Source organism: Sapajus apella, unplaced genomic scaffold (assembly GCF_009761245.1).
Source record: "Sapajus apella isolate SASKATOON/1434 unplaced genomic scaffold, GSC_monkey_1.0 scaffold64, whole genome shotgun sequence".
NCBI classification, from domain to species: Eukaryota; Metazoa; Chordata; class Mammalia; order Primates; family Cebidae; genus Sapajus; species Sapajus apella.
The window spans coordinates 6,503,454-6,527,422 of record NW_022437004.1 but is presented as its reverse complement, the minus strand read 5'-3'; the positions used below and the strand labels follow the sequence as shown (position 1 = coordinate 6,527,422).

The 23,969-nt window shown below is 36.9% G+C and overlaps 1 protein-coding gene across 10 annotated transcripts in view; it reads right to left on the bottom strand.

Annotated features, from left to right (window-relative positions):
* Window positions 1-1,590: 1,590 nt before the first annotated feature.
* CCDC18 (coiled-coil domain containing 18) overlaps window positions 1,591-23,969 on the bottom strand; it is a 101,816-nt gene continuing 79,437 nt past the window's right edge. For 8 of the 10 annotated variants that reach the window (XM_032247975.1, XM_032247978.1, XM_032247976.1 and 5 more), the window contains 6 exons: window positions 21,482-21,625; window positions 20,022-20,225; window positions 18,136-18,273; window positions 12,826-13,026; window positions 9,017-9,478; window positions 1,591-2,537 (listed from right to left, as the gene is read on the bottom strand). In XM_032247975.1, the coding sequence (XP_032103866.1) occupies window positions 2,523-2,537; window positions 9,017-9,478; window positions 12,826-13,026; window positions 18,136-18,273; window positions 20,022-20,225; window positions 21,482-21,625 (1,164 nt within the window). In that variant the 3' untranslated portion in view covers window positions 1,591-2,522. The remainder of the gene's footprint in view (window positions 2,538-9,016; window positions 9,479-12,825; window positions 13,027-18,135; window positions 18,274-20,021; window positions 20,226-21,481; window positions 21,626-23,969) is intronic. The other 2 variants (XM_032247981.1, XM_032247982.1) reach the window with 2 other exon arrangements.

The following is a 23,969-nucleotide window of genomic DNA, read 5'->3' as shown; positions in this document are numbered from 1 at the left end:
GAGAACTTCACTGTGGTCTCTCCCATCACAGGCCCAGAGGCCTACGAGGAAAAAATGGTTTTGTGGGAAGACCCTGCTCTGTGCAGCCTAGGGACTTGGTGGCCTGCCTCCCAGTAGCTCTAGCTGTGGCTAAAAGGGCCAAGTACAGCTTGGGGCATGGCTTCAGAGGGTGCAAGCCCCAAGACTTGGCAGCTTTTATGTGGTGTTGAGCCTGTGGGTGCACAGAAGTCAATAACTGAAGTTTGGTAACCTTCGTCTAGATTTCAGAGGATATGTGAAAATGCCTAGATTTCTAGGCAGAAGTTTGTTGCAGGGGTAGGGCCCTCATAGAGAACCTCTGCTATGGCAGTGAAAGAGAAATTTGGAGTTGAAGCGCACACACAGAATCCCCACTGGGGCACTGTGTAATGGAGATGTGAGAAGAGGGTCACCATCCTCCAGACCCTGGTATGGTAGATCCATTGACAACTGGCACGATGCGCCTGGAAAAGCCACAGACACTTAACGTCAACCCATGAATACAGCCAGGAGGAGGGCTGTGCCCTGCAGAGGCAGAGTTGCCCAAGATCATGGGAACCCACCTCTTGCATCAGCATGACCTGGATGTGGGACATGGAGTCAAAGGAGATCATTTCGGAGCTTTAAGGTTTGGCTGCTTCACTGGATTTCAGACCTGCATGGGGCCTGCAGCCCTTTTGTTTTGGACAATTTCTCCCATTTAAAATGGGTGTATTTACCCAATACCTTACCCCCATTGTATCTAGGAAGCAACTACCTTGCCTTTGATTTTACAGGCTCACAGGGAGAAGGGATTTGCCTTGTCTCAGATGAGACTTCATGGACTTTTGAGTTAATGCTGAAACAAGTTAAGACTTTGGGGGACTGTTGGAAAGGCATGATTTGTTTTGAAATGTGAGGATATGAGATTTGGGAGGAGCCAGGGGTGGAAGGATATGGTTTGGCTGTGTCCCCACCCAAATCTTGAATTATAGCTGCCATAATTCCCACATGTTGTGGGAGGGACCACGTGGGAAGTAATTGAATCGGTGGGTCTTTCCCATGCTGTTTTTGTGATAGTGAATAAGTTTCTTGGGATCTGAGGTTTTATAAAGGGGAGTTCCCCTACATATGCTCTCTCTTGCCTGGTACCATGCAAGACTTGACTTTGCTCCTCCTTTGCCTTCTGCTATGATTGACTGTGAGGCCTTCCCAGTCATGTGGAACTGAGAGTCAATTATGCCTCTTTTCTGGTCAGGCGCAGGGGCTCATGCCTGTAATCCCAACACTTTTGAAGGCCAAGGTGGGTAAATCACCTGAGGTCAGCAGTTTGAGACCAGCCTGGCCAACACAGTAAAATCTGACTCTACAAAAAACCCCCAAAATATTAGCTGGGTGTGGTGGTAGGTACCTGTAATCCCAACTACTCAGGAGGTTGAGGCAGGAGAATTGCTTGAACCTGGGAGGTGGAGGTTGCAGTGAGCCAAGATCATGCCATTGCACTCCAGCCTGGGTGACAAAAGTGAAACTCTGTCAGAAAAAAAACAAAAACAAAAAACAAAACCCCTCTTTTCCTTTACAAATTACCCAGTCTGGGGTATGTCTTTATTGGCAGCATGAGAACAGACTAATACAAGTGCCTAGAATAGTCACTGATAAGCTTGCTGTTTATCACTCAATGAAACTTACTCAATGAAAGTCAGCCATTATTAGTATAACTATAAACCTGTGGCAGAATTACTTACAAATTCATATTAATTTTAAAAATTAAGATTTTTAAAAATTACTAGAAAAAATAGCAAATAATAGTCTGATTAAGAACAGACATTCCTCGCCTCTCTTCCTTTCTCCGCCATCGTGGTGTATGCTTGACTCCACTTCTCGCCATGTCATCTCAAAAGACTTTCAGGATTATGCAATTCCCAGCCAAAAAGCAAAATCGTCCCATTCCCCAGTGGATTAGGATGAAAACTGGTAATAAAACCAGGTACAACTCCAAAAGGAGACAATGGAAAAGAACCAAGTTGGTTCTATAGGGAATTCCACATGAGATGGCACGCATATTTATGCCGTCTGAAGGTCACAATCATGTTATCATATCAAGCTGAAAATGTCACCACTATTTGGAGAGTTGGACATGTTTTATTGGGATTATATTTTTTCTCTCTGAAGCTGTTATGAATGTATTGGTTGACTGGGTTTAGTAATAAATATGTGAGACATTTCCAAAAAAAAAAAAAAAAAAAAAAAAAAGAATTCACATTCCTCTATGTACTTACACATTTTAACAATGATTTTTATATAAAAAGCAAAGGAAAGCAGCAAGTTTAAGCCAAAAAATAATAATCAATTTTCTCTAAAAATATAATTAAGTTTCAGAAGGCCTTTCTTTTAAAATACTGAAATATAAAATTTATTCAAAAGCAAAATAACAGCTTCTATGAAGCAAGAGCTACATATAATAAGTAAACACAGCACAGTACCAAAAATTCCATTTTTTTCATCACATCAGTATCTTCTTTTAATCACACATTTTCTCCCTGGAATAAGGTAAATAACAGATTAATATTTGAAATATTCCTAAACTGATTTAGCATTAAAAGTCTACTATAACAACAGGAGCACTTAAAGCAAGAGGGAGAAATATTTAGTCTACTGAAAAATATGAATCACAAAAAGTCAATAATGAACCAAATGAATATAAAAAGCAGGCCGGGTGCAGTGGCTCACGTCTGTAATCCCAGCACTTTGGGAGGCTGAGGTAAGTGGATCACCTGAGGTCAGGAGTTCGAGACCAGTCTGACCAACATGGTGAAACCCCGTCTCTACTAAAAAATAAAAAAATTAGCTGGGCATGGTGGTGAGCGCCTGTAATTCCAGCTACTCGGGAGGCTGAGTCAGGAGAATCACTTGAATCTGGGAGGGGGAGGTTGCAGTGAGCCGAGAATGCGCTACTGCACTCCAGCCTGGGTGACAAGAATGAAACTCCGTCAAGAATGAAACTCCGTCTCAAAAAAAAAAAAAAAAAAAAAAAAAAATTCTGGCTTGGTGAGTTGGGTGTGAATGTGAGGTTAAACAAATTTTAAAACTCAAAAAAAGGAACATAAAAATAACATATTTAGACATCAGTGTCACATTATGGTTTGATTGAGAGCACAATAAACAAGGATGAATAGCTATGTGAAAAAAGTCAATGAAAAGAAGCAAAAAATACCAAAAAAGGAACAAGACAAAAGATAACTGTTTACATATAAAAGCAGTTCTCAACATAAAGAAGAAAAATGGAGGGGAAAAGCCCAGGGATTTAAAAAAATATGGGCCAAATTTTCTTGTCATACCTTCAACTTTACTGGGGGTGTGAATTTGAAAATATCATGTCTCTAGGTATTACCTGTACTCCTGTTTAATATTGTTTTTTTCCATCTGTGTTTTCCCTATAGCTAATTTCCTAAATTATTTTTGCTCTTACTGCATGATATATGTACCATATCTTGAAAAATACAAATAAGAGGGATAAAAGTAATAACTTCTTATAAATTCCTAATAAACCATGAATTAGCTCATTAATCAGTATTCACAGCACTTCCATTGCTCTAATCCAAAACAGGATTAGAGTAAGAGTTAATATGAAGTCTCTGAACTCCCTGATATTGTGTTCTAAATTGTGTACATGTATAATTTTTTGAGTTCTGAAGCTTTAGTTAAGTCTAAAAGCAGAACACTGCTGTGTTAAGAAGGCTTTACTCTCAACAAAGTGCCAATGTAGTTAACCATTAGGAAAATAGTATTTGGGCTGCAACACAAGAAAGGGAGCTAACACTTATTAAACACTTCTTATGTATCAATTTCCACATTCTTTTCATTGTACCAGTGGACTTTAAGACTGCACTTTATGGAACAGAGCTGGATTTAGGCCAGCTGATACCCTCTGCACAGCCCAACAATGGTGCTCCCTGGCCCTACCACTGCTTTAAAAAATTGCTTAAGAATCTTTTAGACAAATCAGCTGATGAGTCAAATGCTATCCACACCCAGCTAGCTGGTTTTGAAACTTACACCACATGTAAAGAAACAAATGTAATATCTGATGACACTTTCAAATCAAACTTTTAAACTTTAGTCACTTACCATACCATAGAAAATGATTATTTAACAGTGCAGATTAAATTTGAACATGGCAGATAAAGACAGTTATTAAAATTCTACTAAAGTCAAATGTGGCAGTGAACAAATTAACAGCATGATAGCTAGGGCAAACAACTCTATGACATTCCCCTTCCCTTAGTCCCCTATGTTCCTGCTTATTTTCTTTAGTGGTTACTCCAGTGCTGCTCTGGAGCTTTTGCATGAGCAGCCATGAGACGATTTAAGTAACTGGGTAGAGGTCAGACATATTCTACCCACAGTCAGACAACTACCTCTGTATGTTTTTGACATACTGGATTTCTCTCCTTTTTTCTTTTTCAGATGGAGTCTTGCTCTATCGCCCAGGCTGGTGTGCAGTGGCACGATCTTGGATCACCGCAACCTCCGCCTTCCAGGTTCAAGCGATTCCTCTGACTCAGCCTCCCGAATAGCTGGGACTTCAGGTGCACGCTACCATGCACAGCTAATTTTTGTATTTTTAGTAGAGACGGGGTTTCACCATATTGGCCATGCTGGTCTCGAACTCCTGACCTCATGATCTACCCACCTCGGCTTCCCAAAGTACTGGGATTACAGGCATGAGCCACCATGCCTGGCCTGGATTTCTTTGTAACATTTTTTATTTAAATAATAATTTCTTTGGCTTAAAAGACGTTAAAAATCCTGCTTTTAAATTGCAGACCAATGCAATGTCATACTGAAGCGGTGAGTGAAAAATAAGCTGAGGAACTGAACTATGCTACAAAGGAAGGCTCTACATTCCAATTTAAAATATCTCTTTCAGGCTGGGTGTGGTGGCTCACGCCTGTAATCTCAGCACTTCCGGAAGTGGGTAGATCACTTGGGGCCAGGAGTTTGAGACCAGGCTGGCCAACATGGTGAAACCCCGTCTGTACTAAAAAATACAAAAATTAGTTAGGTGTGGTGACACATGCCTGTAATCCCAGCTACTTGGGTGGCCAAGGTACAAGAATTGCTTGAACCTGGGAAGAGAAGGTTGTAGTGAGCTGAGATTGTACCACTGCACTCCAGCATCGGTGACAGAGCGAGACTTTATCTCAAAAAAATAAATATCTTTTTCATTAAATTTCACAGAGTAGCATACATTTACTAATGCAACAAAATGTAAATGACTATGAGGTGGTCACCACCACAGGTAATACAACTGAGGCCCATGAGCTGTAAGAGTTCCCTGTGAGCTTAAAGTTGTGAGTATTGATTGTGGTCAATGCATTTAAAACTCAGCAGAGTATCACTGACAACCAAGAAAACTATGTGTGTACAGAGTATAACTTCGACAGGATTGTAAGAATCCAGTCTTTTAAGTTTAACAATAGCCTACAGCATTTTTGTTTGTTTTGCTTAGAGATGGGTTCTTGCTCTGCTGCCAAGGCTACAGTGGATTATAATAGGTCACTGCAGCCCCGAACTGGGCTCAAGCAATCCTCCTACCTCAGCCTCCAAGTAGCTAGGACTACAGATGTGTACCACCATGCCTAGCTAATTTTTAATTTTATTTTTCTGTAGAGACAGGGTCTTGCTATGTTGCCCAGGCTGGCCTTGAAATCCTAGTCTCAAGTAATCCTCCTGTTTGGCCTCCCAAAGTGTTGGGATTAAAGGAGTGAGGCACCTTGCCTGGCTAGTAATTGAATATTTTAACTTGGCATTGATCTTCAATGATAATTGAATAAATAAGATGACTTGAAAAATTCAAATATATATTGTAAAAACCTACAGAATAAGAAATAATTCTATTAGTTATGTAGTAACTTTTAACTCCTACTCTTAATCCTTAGCCTACTAAGCAACTGCAAGACCAAACTATGTAATTAGACAGTATTGAAGAAAATACAAACACAATTATGTAAATATTATATATAGTGGTTAAGGGCAGGGACTCAGTTGCCTCATCTACTATAATAAGGATAACAGTACCACTACAATAGAACTATTAGGTACCATTATTTGGTACTATTCAGATAATAGCATCTATCAGAGGGTTGTTATAGGATTAAATGAGTTAATTTATGTAAAGCATTTGCTTGACATACAGTAAAGGCTATGTATTATTATGGCCACAGTCTTTCACTGTACTTATAAGATTTATTCTGCATAGATTAGGAGCTATTTTTATAAAAAAAAAAAAAAAAAGGCGGGGGGGGGGGGCTTGCACATCTATGACTGCAAGAGTCACTGGAGTAGAGCAGAGGTTCTTAAAGGGTGCAGTACCATCCTCCACAGAACATTCTAAAATTTGTGAGGGTACTTTTTGGTTGTCACTGTGATAGGGGAGAAAGGGACATGCTGACTGCTGACATACAACAGGCAGGGACAAATGATGCCAGATGTCCTATATGTTGTACAGCTGTTCTATATGACGGAACTATCTGGCTGGCTGGCAATTCTACTACACTTTGCTAGTCTATTTATGCTTTCCTATTCTCCAAAGTAACCATTTCATATACCTTCCCTGTTCTTAAATTTCCAATATTATCGTGCCTTAGCTAATAACCCTGCTTCTTATTTCACTAAGAAACTAAAAGCAATCAATAAAGAAAGTTGTCTCTCACTACTAAACTTTCCTTCCATGTGTTTCTGTGCTCCCATATTCTGCCTTCCTTCCCACTACAGTGAATGAACTGCCCCTTCTTTTATCCAAGACCAACTCCTCTACTGCTGTCCTGTATCCCATCTCCTTAAGCCTACTTTAAGGATTTTACTCCTTCTACTCCCTGTCTTGAATTGCTGTTTCCCTGTCTACTTGATCATTCCCATCAATATCCAACAGCTGTTTTCTCCCTTACGTTAAAAAGCAAATGAAAAACTCTCCCTTGACATCACATCTTCCTCATTTCTCTGCTTTAGTCTTTATCCAAAGAGTTGTCCATTCTTGGTGTTTCTATTTCCTCTTTTTCCATTCTATGCTAAATCCACTCTACATCAGGCTTTTGTTCTGTTACCTAAAGCCAGTCTTATGAAGGTCACAAAGACCTCAACGTTACCAAATATGATAGCCGATTATCAATCAACTTTATTTAGCAACATTGGATACAATTGATCTCACCCTCCTTGAAATACTTTGTAAAATATTACACTCTTCTCATTTCTCCTCTATTTCACTGATTACTTCTCAGTTACCTTTACTGAATCTTTAACTTCTTGGGTACTAAAAATAATATGCTAAAACTAAAATTTTGGCCAGCACAGACTGATAAAAGCTAGCATTTAAAACTACAGTTGCATTTACTGTATAGAATTTATTAGCCATTTGATTCATTTATATTTATTCAGCATCTATTATATACCAGGCACTGGAAATATAGAAATAAGCAAAATGACCAATAATCTGCCCACAGAGAACTTATACTTTAGTGGAGAAACAGTCAATAAACAAGCAGATAGACATATACTTGAATGCCAGGCAAAAACAAGTGTTATGAAGAAAAACTCATTCAACAAGTTTTCTTTGTTTTGATCTACTCTGAAAATTTTTTGTAATTGTTCATTCAGGCCACCAAAGGTATCTTGATGTGTTTGAAAATGATGTTAGGCACTTTAAAAAGCTGGCATTATCAAAAATGAAAGAAAGAAAGAAGAAAGAAAAAAAGAAAGAAAGAAAGAGAAAGAAAGAAAAGAAAAGAAAAAGAAAGAAAGAAAGAAAGAAAAAAAAAGCTGACATTATCTAAAGGAGATTCCTTATATATATATGCAAACTACAGATTAAATCCTATAGTATGGAACATAAGGAATACGAGGAGCAGAAAAGTGACAAAGTAGTTCTTTCAAAATAAAAGGAGGACCAGAAAAATGTTAAATTATAAAAGTCAAGACAAGAGAAAATATCAAGGGGGAATCGACAGTTAAATCTACAAAAGCTGAAGAAAAAGATGACACTAAATTTGTTTATATAAGTTTTTTGTAACTTTCAAGAAAACAATAAATGTAATATTCAAGAGACAAATACATTAAGTTACAGAGTGGGAAGGGTAGTAAGGAGGTAGCAACAATGGACAAATAGAATTAATTAAAAAAGAAATTTTTTTGAGATGGGGTCTCGCCATGTTGTTCATACTGGTCTCAAACTCCTGGGCTCAAATAATCCTCCTGTCTCAGCTTCCTGAGTAGCTGGGATTGCAGGCATGTGCCACTGTGCCCAGTTTAGAATGGGTATGAATTTAAGATGTCTGGAAATGGAAGGAAGAGGGAAATAAAGAAGCCTGAAGATACGGATTAAATCAGGAAGTAGAAAAGCAAAACAGGCAAGAGTATTAAAGGCTTGAAGGTACATGTTTAAGAGGTTCTCTCTAAAAAAGAAGAGGGACATATCTTTCTTTTAGAGAAAAGGAATAAAGGAAAGATTAACATAAATATCTTATGGTGAAAAATGAAAAGGATGAAGGCAGTTGGCCTTATTCATGCTTAATAATGCCTAGTCAGTAAATCAACTTTCCAAAGATCAGTAATAGCCAGTAATAACTTATGCTGACATAAGAGCCCTAGTGAACAGTAAATTATGATGAAGTTATGAGAACATTCACCTCAGAACCTACTTTCTCTGTATTCCTCTTATTGCATATTTCTTCTTGTCATTTTTCTTTTTTTCGTTTTTTATTTTTAAGTACTTTCATGTCTATCTTCCTATTTTTCATTCTACATCCTTTACGGTCTCCCTCTGCCTCTCTCTTTTCCCCTATTATCTCACACTATGACCTAGAGAAAATTTCTTTTGGTATTAACTTTACTTAATGTATAAAATGTAAAATCTTCCTTTTTCAATTAGTTTTTCATTTAAATATATGAATTTTTTTCCAAGTAATAAAATGATATTCTCCGGAAACAAATCATTACAACTTACAATGTCTGAAATACGTACCTGAGTTAAACCTGTTTGCATAGAAGACTTTTTTAATAGTCTTACTTCTTTGTTTATGTATCTTAGCATCCCACTAAGTGTGCTAAAGTCATTACTCTCAGAACTATCATCTTCTAGGTTATACGTGAGAGGTTTAAATGAGTCTGGCTGGGTGTAAGTCAGATTCTTATGGCTTTCTTCTAATGTTGCAGGCTGTTCGAATTGCATTTTCTTTAAGTCCTGTAGTAATTCTTCAGAAAGATCTTCATCACCATGAGTTTTGAAAGTAAGATCACTGGCACTAATAGAGCGACGTAGTTTTGTACACTTGGAAAAAGATGTGTGAAAATGTTTAGCAAATTTTGGGTCTTGAACATCAGGCATAATTTCTGTTGGAGATGTAAATGGGGCTGGTAGAAACTTGATGTTTTCTGCCTTTTCATGTCCAGAAATTTTGGCTTGTAATCTGGTTAATTCTGATTCCTGTAGAAAAATTGGTACATAGTAGGTGCTCAATACATTTTTGTTATACGAATGAACTACTTAGCAAATCATAGACTTTTAAAAAGGCAACCTTTGTCCCAGTATAGCTGTTTATAATTCTTGAGAGTTTTCCAAGCTCTGTTTAAACTCTTTACTTATTTAAGATAGGTTCACTTTGGGGAAATTACATATGTTCATTTGAAAAACGCTTATTCTAAGAAATTCCATTAAAACCAGATTATCCTTATATAACTTTTTTTTGTTAATGACAGTATCAATTTCTATTCAAGATTGAAATCTTACACCTAAAAATTTATCTGCAAAGGTGTAGAGGTACACTATCTTTTAATTTACGACACAAAAACACTCCTTTCAGAATTTCTAATAGGGAATAAATGGATATAAGCTATTCTGCTTTTTGTGTTCTCATTACAAGAAAGCTTTATGACACTAGAAATCTTTCAAAAACTTAAGGTGATTAATAATTTTTAATAAATCAATCCTTGTTAAATAAACTTTTCATTTCTATTTTTTTCATTTCTTTCATTTGGGTCTTCTCACTGAACTTTGGGATCCTAGAAATGGGACTACATCACTAAAAAACAAAAAAGCCTAAAAAAAGAGATGATATTTTAATTTCAAAAGATTAATAAAATAAATATAGTAGTCTCCTCTTCAAATACATTCTCCTTTTCTTAAAGGTATCCATAGATATATTTTTCTAAATCCTGTCAGTTTTAATCTGATAGTTTCTATTCTTAAATTAGCTTTCTAAAAATACTGTGTTCATAACTAAAACTGTCATAATCACAGACTGCATTACAAAATAAAAGTTTAACATGCATATTTCTGTTCTTTCCTACTACTTTATCTAAAATTGATTTATATGATTTTTAAGTGGCTAGAGTGCCAATTTTTTGTTGTAAACCTAACATTCACATTCTTATAATCATAATTAACAAAACAGTTGTAGAGCTGGCACAGAATAGGACTGTACACAGCTGGAGATTTTTTCTTTTTCCTCTTCTGCATTACCTAGACATAATTGAGATATGTGGTATCTCAGATAAGCAGGATTTCATTTAACTTACAGTTTAACACATAACTTTTACAATTAAATACAGTGCACTGAATACATTAAATTAGTTCAACTTTTTCTTAAGACTCAAAGAAGGTCACTGTTGTGAACATAATCGTAGTGAGCCATAATATAATGATGCCTTCATGGCTCTCAAAAAATCATCTTTTCCTTGTTCTAATTGCCCTCAAATATTAGGGTACTAGTTAGGATACTAGAGAAAGTGAGCTGGAAAAACCAGTTGCCTTAAACACTGATCTTTCTTTTCTTCTCCCTTATTTCTGATTTTCTTCCCTGTCATTTACTTATGTTGTCAATGGAACAGCTTTCTATTATTTTTAGTTACAGTTATGCCTGCTTCTGCCATTCTATTAGACTTTCTTCTTTATTTCTTAGTTTTATTCTCAACTTCTCTTCAGTCTAGACTTTAGAGCAAGCTGAGGTTGACTTTGAGAGCTACCGCCAGCCAACATGGGAATTCTCTTTTTCTGACTGGTGTACTGACTAATCACAGTATCTAGTCTAAGAGCTCTATATCTATGGTTCATTTAAGAATTGTCGGTCAGGCGTGGCAGCTCATGCCTGTAACCCTAGAACTTTGGGAGGCCAATCTGGGATTATCGCTTAAGCTCACGAGTTTGAGAAAAGCCTGGGCAACATAAGGAGACTCTCACTCTACAAAAAAAAAGCTAAACATTAGCTGGGCATGGTGGCATATTCCTGTAGTCTAAGCTACTCAGGAGCTGAGGTGGGAAAACTGCTTGAGGCCAGTAGGTCAAGGCTGAAGTGAGCTGTGATCGTGCCACTGCACTCCACCCTGGGCAAAGGAGCAAGACTTCGTCTGAAAAAAAAAATAAATGTTGCTACATAGCCAATATTTTGGTAACTTCCTAAATAGTTGAACTTAAAATCATCTGAATAACTGATACATGCAATCTAATTGTATTTATCTCATTGGTAATACTTAGTAGTGAGCTGTAGGGATAATACTGTGACAAGCAAAACAACACAGAAATTTTTTAGGGTCAATTTTTCATAATGAAGCTAATAATTCTGTGTAAGTGTGTATTACAGAACATTAGGAATATTAACAAAAGCATTAATAGAGTGTTCAACCTAAATCTTGTTTTAATATTTTAGATTATGTCTGTTTAGCTTTCCTCTAGTACTGTGAATATCAACTCTGTTATAAATGGAATTAAGTATTCAGCTTAGTAACTAGAAATACTTCTAAGGTATTATTTGGCTAAGGTTTTTTCCTTTTCGGTAACTTTCATTTTGCTATAAAATCATTTATTGCTTCATAACTATCAGTATGTTCTTTTTTAAGACCTTCACTAAGAATTTTACCCTATATATTGGAAGGTTTGAACCAACGTAAATTTTTTAATATCTATGCATCAATGCTGATATTAATTTTAAATTCCAGAAGAAACTGCCATGATTAATGAAGATGATTAAGAAGCAAAAGCTATTTTTAAAAAAAAAAATTTGCAGAGACAGGATCTTGCTATGTTGTCTAGGCTGGACTTCAACTCCTGGGCTCAATCATTCTCCTGCCTTGGCCAAAGAACTGGGATAGTTTTTTTAAATGATGTCTATATTTAAATCTAGAAAAAAACTCTGAATATAATCTTGGATTTTCTACTTTATGATTTTTTCTTTTTTTGAGATGGAGTTGCACTCTGTCACCCAGGCTGGAGTGCAATGGCATGATCTTGGCTCACTGCAACCTCCACCTCCTGGGCTCAAGCAATTCTCCTGCCTCAGCTTCCTGAGTAGCTGGGATTACAGGCACTGGCCACCACATCCCACTAATTTTTGTATTCTGAGTAGAGACAGAGTTTTACCACATTGGCCAGGCTGGTCTCAAACTTCTAACCTCAAGTGATCCGCTTGCTGCGGCCTCCCAAAGTGCTGTGATTACAGGAGTGAGCCACTGTACCCAGCCAACTCTATGATTAAAAAAAAAAACTTTACTGATTTTGAAAAATGCTTCTACTTTTTTTTTTTTAAGGTACATCAAGTATAAAACCCTCTACTGTAAACATTATGATTAGATGAGTTTATATTTGAACATGTATAAATTATATCTTCTATGGTAATAAGATGTACATCACATAAATAATTTCCTAAATTCAGCATCTTCTAAATAAAATGCTTTTTATTCAAACAGGCCAACATTTGGCCATAAGGTCCTCTATAAACTACAAGGACAGGTAAGTACTTTTTCATAGGTATGCTTTATTACTTTTATATGCTTACTTACTTTAATAAGTAATGCTTCATTTGCAGCTTCAATTACTTCATTCCTATCTTGGACTTGCTGATGCAAATTGCTTACAGTATCCTGAGCTTCTTCTAATTCCAATTTTGCCTTCTCTAATTGTTCATTTAGTTGCTGAACAGAAGTCTTTTGAGAGTCAGCAGAAATCTTCCACTTTGCATGGTTCTCTTGATGTGAAATCATCTACATAGCCCCAGAATTGGAAAAAGTAAAATAAACAAAAAATAGAATGGAACTGGATTCAACAACAATCTAATACTTTCTATTTCTATTTACTTTTTCTTTTAAAAAAAAGTAAATTCTGTTTATAGCTACAAATATCTGCTTTCTTAACAAATAAAATATTAGAGGAAAAAGGGATAAAAGGAATCTATAATCTTCAATTTACTTAAGAACTTAACCAAATGCAATGGTCTCTATTTGGGTATTGATGTGACCAAATAAACTATAAAGACATTTTTGAGACAATTGCGGAAATCTGAACAATGACTGGATATTTGATGATATTAAGGAGTTACTGTCAATTTTTAGGTGTGATAATGGTATTATGGTTCTGTTCCAAAAAATAGCCCTTATCTTTTAGAGCTATGATATGGTTTGGTTCCATATCCTTATGCAGGTTTCATCTTGAATTGTAATCCCCACGTGTTGAAGAAGCAACCTGGTGGGAGGTGATTGGATCATGGGGATGGTTTCCCCCATGCTGTTCTCATGATAGTGAGTTCTCATAAGATCTGATGGTTTAAAAGTGTGACACTTCCCCTCTTGATCTCTTTCTCTACAACCACCAGGTAAGACATGTCTTACTTCCCCTTCTGCCATAATTCTAAGTTTCCTGTGGCCTCCCCAGCCATGTGGAACTGTGAGTCAATTAAACCTCTTTTCTTTATAAATTACCCTGAAACTGTCGCCATTCTTCAGACACCAGAAGGATAGATCCAGTAACAGCTTGCACCTGTACCTGGAAAAGCCTCAGGCACTCATGGCAGCCGTAGGACTGTGTAATTTATAAAGAAAAGAGGTTTAATTGGCTCATAGTTGTTTATAGCAGTGTGAAAATGGACTAATAAAGAAAACTGGTATCAGGGTAGTGGGGTACTACTATAAAGATAACCTGAAAATGTAGAAGCAACTTTGGAACTGGGTAATAGGCAGAGGTTAGAACAGTTTGGAAGAATCAGAAGACAGGAAGATGTGAGAAAGTTTGGAACTTCCTAGAGACTTGTCGAATGATTCTGACCAAAATGCTGATAGTGACATGGACAATGAAGTCCAAGCAGAGGTGGTTTCAGATGGTGATGAGAAACTTAATAGAAACTAGAGTAAAGGTCACTCTTGCTATGTTTTAGCAGAGAGACCGGTGGCATTTTGCCCCCACCCTAGAGATCTGTGGAACTTTGAGAGAGATGATTTAGGGTGTCTGGAAGAAGAAATTTCTAAGGATTCAAGAGGTGATCTGGCTTTTCTGAAAGTGTACAGTCACATCCATTCACAAAGAGATGATCTGAAATTAGAACTTATGTTTAAAAGGGAAGCAGAGCATAAAAGTTAAAAAAAAAATTGCAGCTTGACCATGTGGTAGAAAAGAAAAATCCATTTTATGGGGAGATGTTCAAGCTGGCTGCAGAAATTTTCTTAAGTAATGAGGAGCTAAATGTTAATTGCCAAGAAAATGAGGAAAATGTCTCCAGGGCATTTCAGAGATCTTCAAGGCAGCACCTCCCATCACAGGCCTGGATGTCTAGGAAGAAAAAAATGGCTTGGTGGGCCAGGCCCAGAGTCCCACTGCTCTGTGCAGCCTTAACACACGGTGACCTGCATCCTAGTTGCTTCAGCTCTACCCATGGCTAAAATGGGTCAAAGTACAGCTCAGACTGATGCTTCAGAGGGTGCAAGCCCAAAGTCTTGGCAGCCTCCATGTGGTGTTGGGCCTGCAGGTGCACAGAAGACAAGAGTTGAGCTTTGGGAGCCTCTGCCTAGATTTCAGAGAATGTGTGGAAATGCCTGGATGCCTAAGCAAAAGTCTGCTGCAGAGGTGGAGCCCTCATAGAGAACCTCTATTAAGGCAGTGCAGAGGAGAAATGTAGGGTTGGAGCCCCCACACAGAATCCCCACTGGGGCACTGTGTAGTGGAGCTGTGAGAAGAGGGCCACCATTCTCCAGACCCCAGAATGGTGGATCCACCAACAGCTTGTACCATGTACCTGGAAAAGCCCCAGGCACTCAACACCAGCCCAGGGCTGTACCCTGCAGGGCTACAGGGGTGGAGCTTCCTGAAGCTCTGGGAGCCCACCCTTGCATCAACGTGCCCTGGATGTGAGACATGGAGTCAAGGGAGATTATTTTGGAGCTTTAAGATTTAATGACTGCCTCACTAGTTTCAGATTTGCATGGGCTCTACAGCTTGTTTTGGTCAATTTCTCCCTTTGGAAGGAGAACATTTACCCAATGCCTGTACCCCCATTGTATCTTGGAAGTAACTAACTTGTTTTTGATTTTACAGACTCATAGGCAGAAGCAAGTTGGCTTGTCTCAGATGAGACTTTGAACTTGGACTTTTGGGTTAATGCTGGAATGAGTTAAGACTCTGGGGGACTGTTGGGAAGGCATAATTGTTTTGAAATGTGAGAAGAACATGAGATCTGGGAGGGGCCAGAGCTGCAATATGGTTTGGCTCTGTGTCCCCACCCAAATCTCATCTTGAATTGTAATCTCCACTTGTTGAGGAAGGTACCTGGTAGGAGCTGACTGGATCATGGGGTTGGTTCCCCATGTTGTTCTCATGATAGTGAGTTTGTTCTCATGAGATATGATGGCATTTCCACACACTCTCTCTCTCCTGCTGCCATGTAAGACATGCCTTGCTTTCCCTTAACCTTCTGCCATGATTGTAAGTTTCCTGAGGCATCCCCAGCCATATGAAACTGTGAATTAATTAAATCTCTTTTCTTTACAAATTACCTAATCTCTGGTATTTCTTTACAGCAGTGTGAAAATGAACTAATACAAAATACTTACTGAAATGTATACAGATGAAATAATGATATCTAAAATTTGCTTCAAATATAATGTGAATATGGGGGACAGGTTGGGAATGAGTTTAACATTTATGTTAAACTCCATTCAAGGGAGTTTGTAACGTTTTTGTGGGTGATTGGCAGGGCTTGTGGAGGCCATGTTTTGCTTAAATACATTTAGAATCATATCACTTTGAAAGCATTGTGTTTTCAAATGTTAAAGGCACGTTGACACACTTCCAAGTACGCTTAGGATGTCTGGGTTTTATGCCTGGTGTCCTCATGTAATTACTATAGCATTACTTTTCATTCTCAAAAGTATTCGTTTTAGATAAAAGAAAATGGTCGATGTATTTATGGATGAAATAAATTGGCCATGCATTGATAATTATTAATGTTCAAAAATAAATATAAGGGATTTATACTATTTATACTATTCTATTTTTAAATATATTTAAAATTTTCACAATTAAATGTTAAAACAATCTCATTCTCATCCAAAAAATCAGGAGCTTTGTACTTATTATTAAGTGACTTTTCTGACAATTTAGAAACCTGTATATTAAAAAATACTGGTAAAGATTATTGATCCTATTTTCTAGCTCTCTATTACTTTAATGCCATATGCTCTCATTTTTATATTCAAACAACATATATACTTTAAAAGTAAATTTCTGTCAACTCCAAAGAGGTGAAAATATATACTTCAATATTATACACAAAATATTAGTATCAAATATTAAATAGCAATATTAAATATTAACATGCAGTAACATGTACTTACTTTTTTTTGAGACAAGTTTCAGTCTTCTTGCGCAATCTGGATTGCAATGGCGCCATCTTGGCTCACTGCAACCTCTGCCATCTGGGTTCGGGCAATTCTCCTGCCTCAGCCTCCCGAGTAGCTGTGATTACAGGCACGTGCCATAATGCCTAACTAATTTTTGTATTTTTAGTAGAGATGGTGTTTGCCATATTGCTCAGGCTGGTCCTGAACTCCTAACCTCAAGTTATCCACCTGCCTCAGCCTCCCAAAGTGCTGGGATTACAGGCTTAAGCCACTGCCCTGGCCGGCATGTGCTTTTACTCCCAGCTACTTGGGAGGCTGAGGAGGGAGGGTTATCTGAACTCTGGAATTTGAGCAACACAGAGAGACCCCATCTCTTTTTTAAAAAGATAGCAATACTCAACTCATTTACAATTTATTTTATGTGCTATCTATTTATAATTTCACATGGCTTATAAAACTAAAATAAAAATTGCATAATTATACTTAAAAACAGAACAAAGGCCATACAATGAAAGTGTAATGAGTCATTAAGGGCAAACACTTGAGATGGCCTAATTATTACTGACTATTACTAAGTTGAGCTGCTAATAACAATTAGAAAATTATGCTAAGTCCAACAACATTCATTTACGTTTGTCTCTAAGGATCAAAGGTTGCAAATTCTTGCCCTTAGGATTAGATTCAGCTTGCAAATAAGTTTTCTTTGGCAGGTACAATGCTTTCAAAGAGATATGATTCTAAATGTATTTAAGCAAGACATGGTCCCCATAAGTCCCACCAATCACCCACAAAAATGTTAATAAACTCTCTTGGAGTTTAATGTAAATGTATTCGCAACTTTGCCATATTTGAAAAACGCTTTATTAGCACTAAACACAGTAAGTAATTTATTTAAACATATACAAAGATTTTGGGTAATACCTTCAAGGGTAGTTTTTAAAAAGATGTGATATTCTAGTTAATAATACTGCCCATTTCTGTGAAGGCTCAAGACATGCTGACAGATAAAAAGGCTCTAGTATTACCTCTCTAGCTAAGTTACTATAAGAAGAAATGTTGAAAATTTTAAAGCATTATAGATTCACATCACATGAAACTGTTTTTATCAGTTATTAAATATCTTCAGTTTGTCTTTTACAAATGCTAATTTGTAATTTAATTATTAATTCATTTAATATTCACCACAGTTCTATGAGGTAGATACTGTTATTATATCCATTTTGGACAGAGATTAAGTTACTTCCCAAGGGTGACACAGGTGGCCTCGTGGTGAGCCAGGGTTTGGAACCAGGTTGCCTGGCAGGAATTCAAGCTCTTAGCCCCACAGAATAGTAACGTGAAAGTTGTATGTTTAGGATACCAGAAATGAAGACCACAATGTATTATTCAATAATGAACACTTAAGAGCTGGATTCATACTTTTGTCCTGATAGGTCAAGCTCCACTTTAGTGGGCATAACCAAAACAAATTAAATTTTTCTTCACCTCCATATGATAAGCTTCTTTGAGAGATTCTACTTCTGCTGACAATTTCTTGATTTCTGCTTGCATTCTTGCTTCTAAATGAGCTTCACGTACTTTAGAAGCCCCCAATTCTTCAGCTAAATGGTTCCCATGAGCATCCTAAAAAATAACATATTGAGTAAAAGCTATAAAACTTCTTTACTTGGTTATTATAGCTAAACCAATCCAGTGCATTAATGGAAGTAGTTTAACTTTTATATTATATAAACACAGAAACAAAGTTAACTTATTAAATGGTATGCTTTAAAATCTAGACATTTCAGAGACTACTAATGGGAGAGTATTAATGTAATTGTTTGCTGTCATAATAAAATAGATGTTCGCTAACCAATGCTTTCTATAAAATGAATTATTAATAACCACAGGACACTAAACTCTGGCCAGTAACTGTCTACTGTCAGGTATGCCTATACATTTTTGCTCACTATATATATTTTCTGTTTATCAAGAATCAGTTGTGTTTTTATTCAAACTTATTTGTACTAATTTAGCTAACTGTGCTTGCAATTTTAATTAGTGATTTTATTATAGATTATGAACATGATAAAATAAGCAAATGAAAAGTTTTTATCCAAAAACTAAGTTATATGTTTTGAAATAGCTCAGTGAATAAGTCATGAACATTTTGCTATCCAATTAGAAACACTCAAAATAGTTATAAAATATTGTAGGAGGTCCCATAAAAATATAACATGTTATATTCTGATTCACTTACAAATGTCTTTTAATTAATTCTTCCTTCACTTTAAAGAAAGCAAAGTTGGAAACTACAGATGATGATATCTAGTGTGGTAAAAGATCAGGTAGGATTCTAGTTATGTGAGAAAGACTAGGTAGAATTCTAATCAAATGACTCATACAAAAAGAACCATGGTTTGCCCCTACATCAAAGGAGAAACATATCAATATATATATATTAGTTTTGGGTTAAAATATTTAAAACACTGTCAATTAAAAAATTCCTCACTTTAACTCACTTTTTAAAGCGAGTTTAGCTTATCAAATAACAACCAATTGTACTATACTTAGATACTATTGATAAAGGCAGAAACGAGATAAAAGTTCCCTTTTCCTAGTAGAACCAGAAATGTACAATCTATCTCTAATAAACATTCTCTATGTATGCCTTACTGGTCTACCATCCAGAAATGTGAATAACAACATAGGTAGGTTTAACCAAAATTAAAGGTAAAAATATTTTAACTCAATTCCTATGTTAAATTAGTAACCACAATGGAAAGCAGAATATTTTTGCAAAATGAATAAACACATTTTTTCTTAAAGCCTAAATAATTAACCCAAGTATACCAATCTAAACAGTTTCAAGCCAAGTAGTTAACTTCCTACCAAATACTAGGAAGATAAAATTTATATTAGTACTCTTGCTTTTTAAAAGCACTTTACCTCCCCAATAATTCTGAACTACAGGTTTCCCAAAAGTTACAAATTTAGATAGCTTTCATTTTTAAAAGTCACTAATTTTTACTCAAAAGAGATTTACTTTATTTTTTCAAGTAAGAGCTCAAACTCACTTAAAAGTCTAAAAGTGCTCTATAACTCAATTTACTGAGAACTAGTTAGCCAAAACTCAGTTCTGAATGAATTTCTAGTTATATTACAAAGTTATCTATATATGTAGCACAGTTCATTATTTTCTAAAATTGTGGTAAAATATACACAAAATTGACCATTTTAACCATTTTAAGTGTGTAATTCAGTGGGATTAAGTACATTCACACTGTTGTGCAACAGTTCATTTTTGCAAGTACGATATTCTACAGTTCAAAAAAGCGAATGCTAAAATTTGTAGATTTCAGAAACATAAGATTATTTAAAATAGGGATTACTTTCTCTTTAGAGAGTTGCTTTATATCCTCCAGTTCACTAGAGAGCCTTTCTATTTCTCTCTGTGCTTGGACTTGTTGACGACGAGCCTCCACCAATTCTGTATGAGAGTTCTGCATCTGCTCCCGGGTTAGCCTCAATTCTTGCCCCAAATCTATAGTCTCCTTGTACTGAGTAGCAATGTACTGTTCCTGCTCTTTCATAACCTGAAAAGCACAAGGTAGTTGTAGGTTTCAGAATGAAATATACAGATTACCTATTTCTTATTCTGATTTAATAAGTAAATTTCCCCCTTCCAACTAAATTCTTATAAAATTTAACATATAATGAGTATCACACACTGTGAAACTGATATTAAAAAAAAAAAAAATTCTAATAAGAAAATGACAAAAATACCATAATAAAATTGGGACTGTTATTGATATATATTACATGACTATAACATATACAAGCCATATAATCTTTTATCATTTTGAATGTAACATTTACAACAGAAAAGAAAAAGAGAAAAAAGAAGTTAACATTTGATTATCTATGTGAAAGACAGAGAATACAGAGAATATATTGATATAAATATATACTTCCTCCTCCTCCCCCTCCCCCTCCCCCTTCTCCTTCTTTTTTTTTGATACAGGCTCTTGCTCTGTTGCATATATTGGAGTACAGTGGTGTGATCACAAATCACTGCAGCCTTGACCTCTCAGGCATAAGCAATCCTCCCACCTCAGCCTCCCAAGTAGCTGGGACCACAGGCATGTAACACCACACTTAGCTAGTTTTTTAATGTTTTTGCAGAGACATGGGTTTCATTGCTATGTTGCCCAGGCTGATCTTGAATTTCTGGGCTCAAGTGATCCTGCCAACTCAGCCTCCTAAAGTGCTGGGATTAGAGGTGTGAGGCACTGTGCCTGACCCTAAATTCACTTTTTAAAAAGGCAAGTGGTAGAATGAATTCACCAGTCAACACACATGCATACTAATGATAAGAAGTCATCAAACTTCATCTGGCAATTCCATGGACTTGGTCTCAATAATGTACAATTATTTATTTACCCATTCTTTTGATGGAGTTCCTAACAGACAAAACACTGTATCTTATTGATAGCTGACTCTTCAATTCTATTACATAGTAGGTTCTCAATAAATATTTGTCAACTAAATAAGCATATGTTGTAGATTTACTATATGAGAGATACCAGAGGCCTGTATATAGAGATAAATAAGACATTGTCCTTGCCTATTCTTAGACCATCAGAAAAATATTTTATTTATTTATTGTTTTTTTGAGAAAAATATTTTAAAAGGTCAAAGAAACTAACAGGTCTTTGGCACAAATAACTAGACTAAAAACAGTTATGGCACAGTTTCTGTATATTTTAAAACCAAACAGTTTAAAACATAAAGATTCATTTCACCCAACAGAGACTACCACTTGTTCCTTAGGTAGAAATAATTTGCTTACACTCTCTGTTTCTTTCATCCTTTGTTGTGTTCTTTCAATTTCTTTTTTCAGTTGACTTATCTCCTGTTCGTTCTGTAGCATTATAAACTCTTTTTCTCGAAGCTGTTCTTTAGCATTTTGTAATTTGTCATTCAAACTTTCTATCTGAATTTTAAACAGATAAGCAGTATTAGTAAAACTAATGAAAAATAATTTAATCATAGCTGTGTTCCAAGTAGTCAAGTTTTAAACACTCATATCTAAAAGCAAAATATAAACATGTATATTTCTTAAGACAATCATATCTTGGAAATAAGCCAGGAATTCTTGTTCTTGGACACTACCAGGATGGCGGAAGAGAAGGTAACCCACTCATATTCCTCCACAACAACAAGAATCTTGCACCCTCTCAGACTTCACCACTATACAATGTATCTATGTAACCAAAAACTACCTGTATCCCAAAAGTGACTGAAATTTTAAAAATTAAAGTAGAAGTTGTATTCTACCATTATATTAAATAGAGAAGACTTTTTTGTTTTTGTTTTAGCTTATAGAAGTCTGTAAATTACAAAATGAAAATTGTGTCTTCACTCCAGGCTCTCAATAATACCTAGAGATAAATAAACACTGTTAATTTAAAATTAAAAAAATAAAGAATCCTGCACTTATCCATAGTCAAAAGTCTCTTTGCAGGAGCCTCAGGATTCAGGTAGGAGTTTGCAAAACCTGGTAGAGATGAAGATCTAGCAGGGTTATTTTGAGAGCACAGACAGAAAGCTAGGTGGCTGATATGCCAAGCTTGCTTCTGTGTTCAAGTCTGGAAACAGTCCAGTTTCCCAAGGAACTTGGCTGCAGCTCCATTTGGCCTTGAGCTTATAAGCATAACCATCTGCAAAGGGGTCCATAAGGAATCGTGCATTCTAGCGCTTTAGCAGAACGGCTCTCTGCTTGCTGACATGTCTCACCAGTGAACCGGAAAGTTGCCTGGCGACTCTGCTCCAACTCCCTTCAGCTGAGGTCTCAGCTCAGAGCTGCTCACACACAGACCCAAAGGGAGACTTGTCCTAATCCTGCAGCTAGAAGTCTAAGCCTCCTTGAAAGGCTTGCCAACCTCTGTCCCACAGCAGATCCCAAGGGGACCCAGTCTCAGCTCCAACTCTTCTGCTGCAATCAGGGAACTATCCCTGTCTATGCAGGGACTTGCTGGGAGACACATGCCCCTCTGAAATAATGAGACAGGCTCTCCAGCCTCTGTCCCACAGCAGATGCTAAGGGGATACAATCTCAGCTCCAGCAGCTCCCACTGCAGACAGGGACCTATTCCATGTAAGCTGAGACTGCTGGCCCTGTCTGGGCTAACAAGATAGGTTCTCCAGCCTCCATCCCACAGCAGATGCCAACGGGGCCCAGTCTCAACTCTAGCTCTTCACACAGTTGTTGGGGAAATATCCTGTGAAGAAACTTGGTGGGCTACCCCTCTGAGCTGAGACTGGGTTCTCCAGGGCCCACTCCACAATATATCCCAAGATGGCCAGTCTCAACTCCAGCCCCTCTCATTGCAACTAGAGACTCATCCCACCTGTAAAATGATCTGCTGGGAAACATGCCCTTCTGGGCCACCAGGACAGCCTTCTGGGCCTACGTCCCTGGCAAGCATTCCCACAGCCTTAGTATGCAACTTGAGTCTTTCCCAGGTCCATGTGGGCTGGAAAGCCATGTCAACCTTGGAGCCCTCATAAGACTTGCAGCAAGCCTGGATGTAGATCATCCTCTAGCGTTCAACAGCTGCAGTGATCACAGCCTCAGGGAACACAAAAGCCAGTTTGCTTAGAATTCCTGAGGGCCTCCCAAAAAGGACAAGCACATACAAAGCCAGACTGCAAAGACTAAAATAAATACCCAGTCCCTGAATATGCAGATGTCATTGCATGTCTATAAGCATCAAGAACATTCAAGGAAATGCAACCTCACCAGATGAACAAAATCAGGCACCAAAGAGTAACCCTAAAGTGATGAAGATGTGTGATTTCTCAAAGAACTAAAATAGCTATTTTAAGGGAGTTCAACAAACTATAAGAAGACACAGAGAATCAACTGAGAAATTTACCAGAGAAATTTAACAGTGAATAATTTTTAAAAAATCAAACAAAAATTTTGGAGCTAAAAAATACAACAAATGAAGTAAAAAATGAAATAAAGAGCATCAATAGCAGAATGGGTCAAAAAGAATCAGTGAGCTTGAAGGCGGACTATTTGAAAGTATATAGTCAGAGCTGAGGATGGTGGCTCACACCTGTAGTCCAGGTACTCAGTATGCTAGAAGGATTGCTTGAGCCCAGGAATATGAGACCAGACTGAGTCACATAGTGAAACTCCATCACTAAAAAAAAAAATTACTTTTAACTAACCAGGTGTGGTGGCATGCACCTGTAGTCCCAGCTACTCATGAGGCGGAAGTGTGAGGATCCTTTGAGCCCAGGTGGTCAAGGCTACACTTAGCTATAAT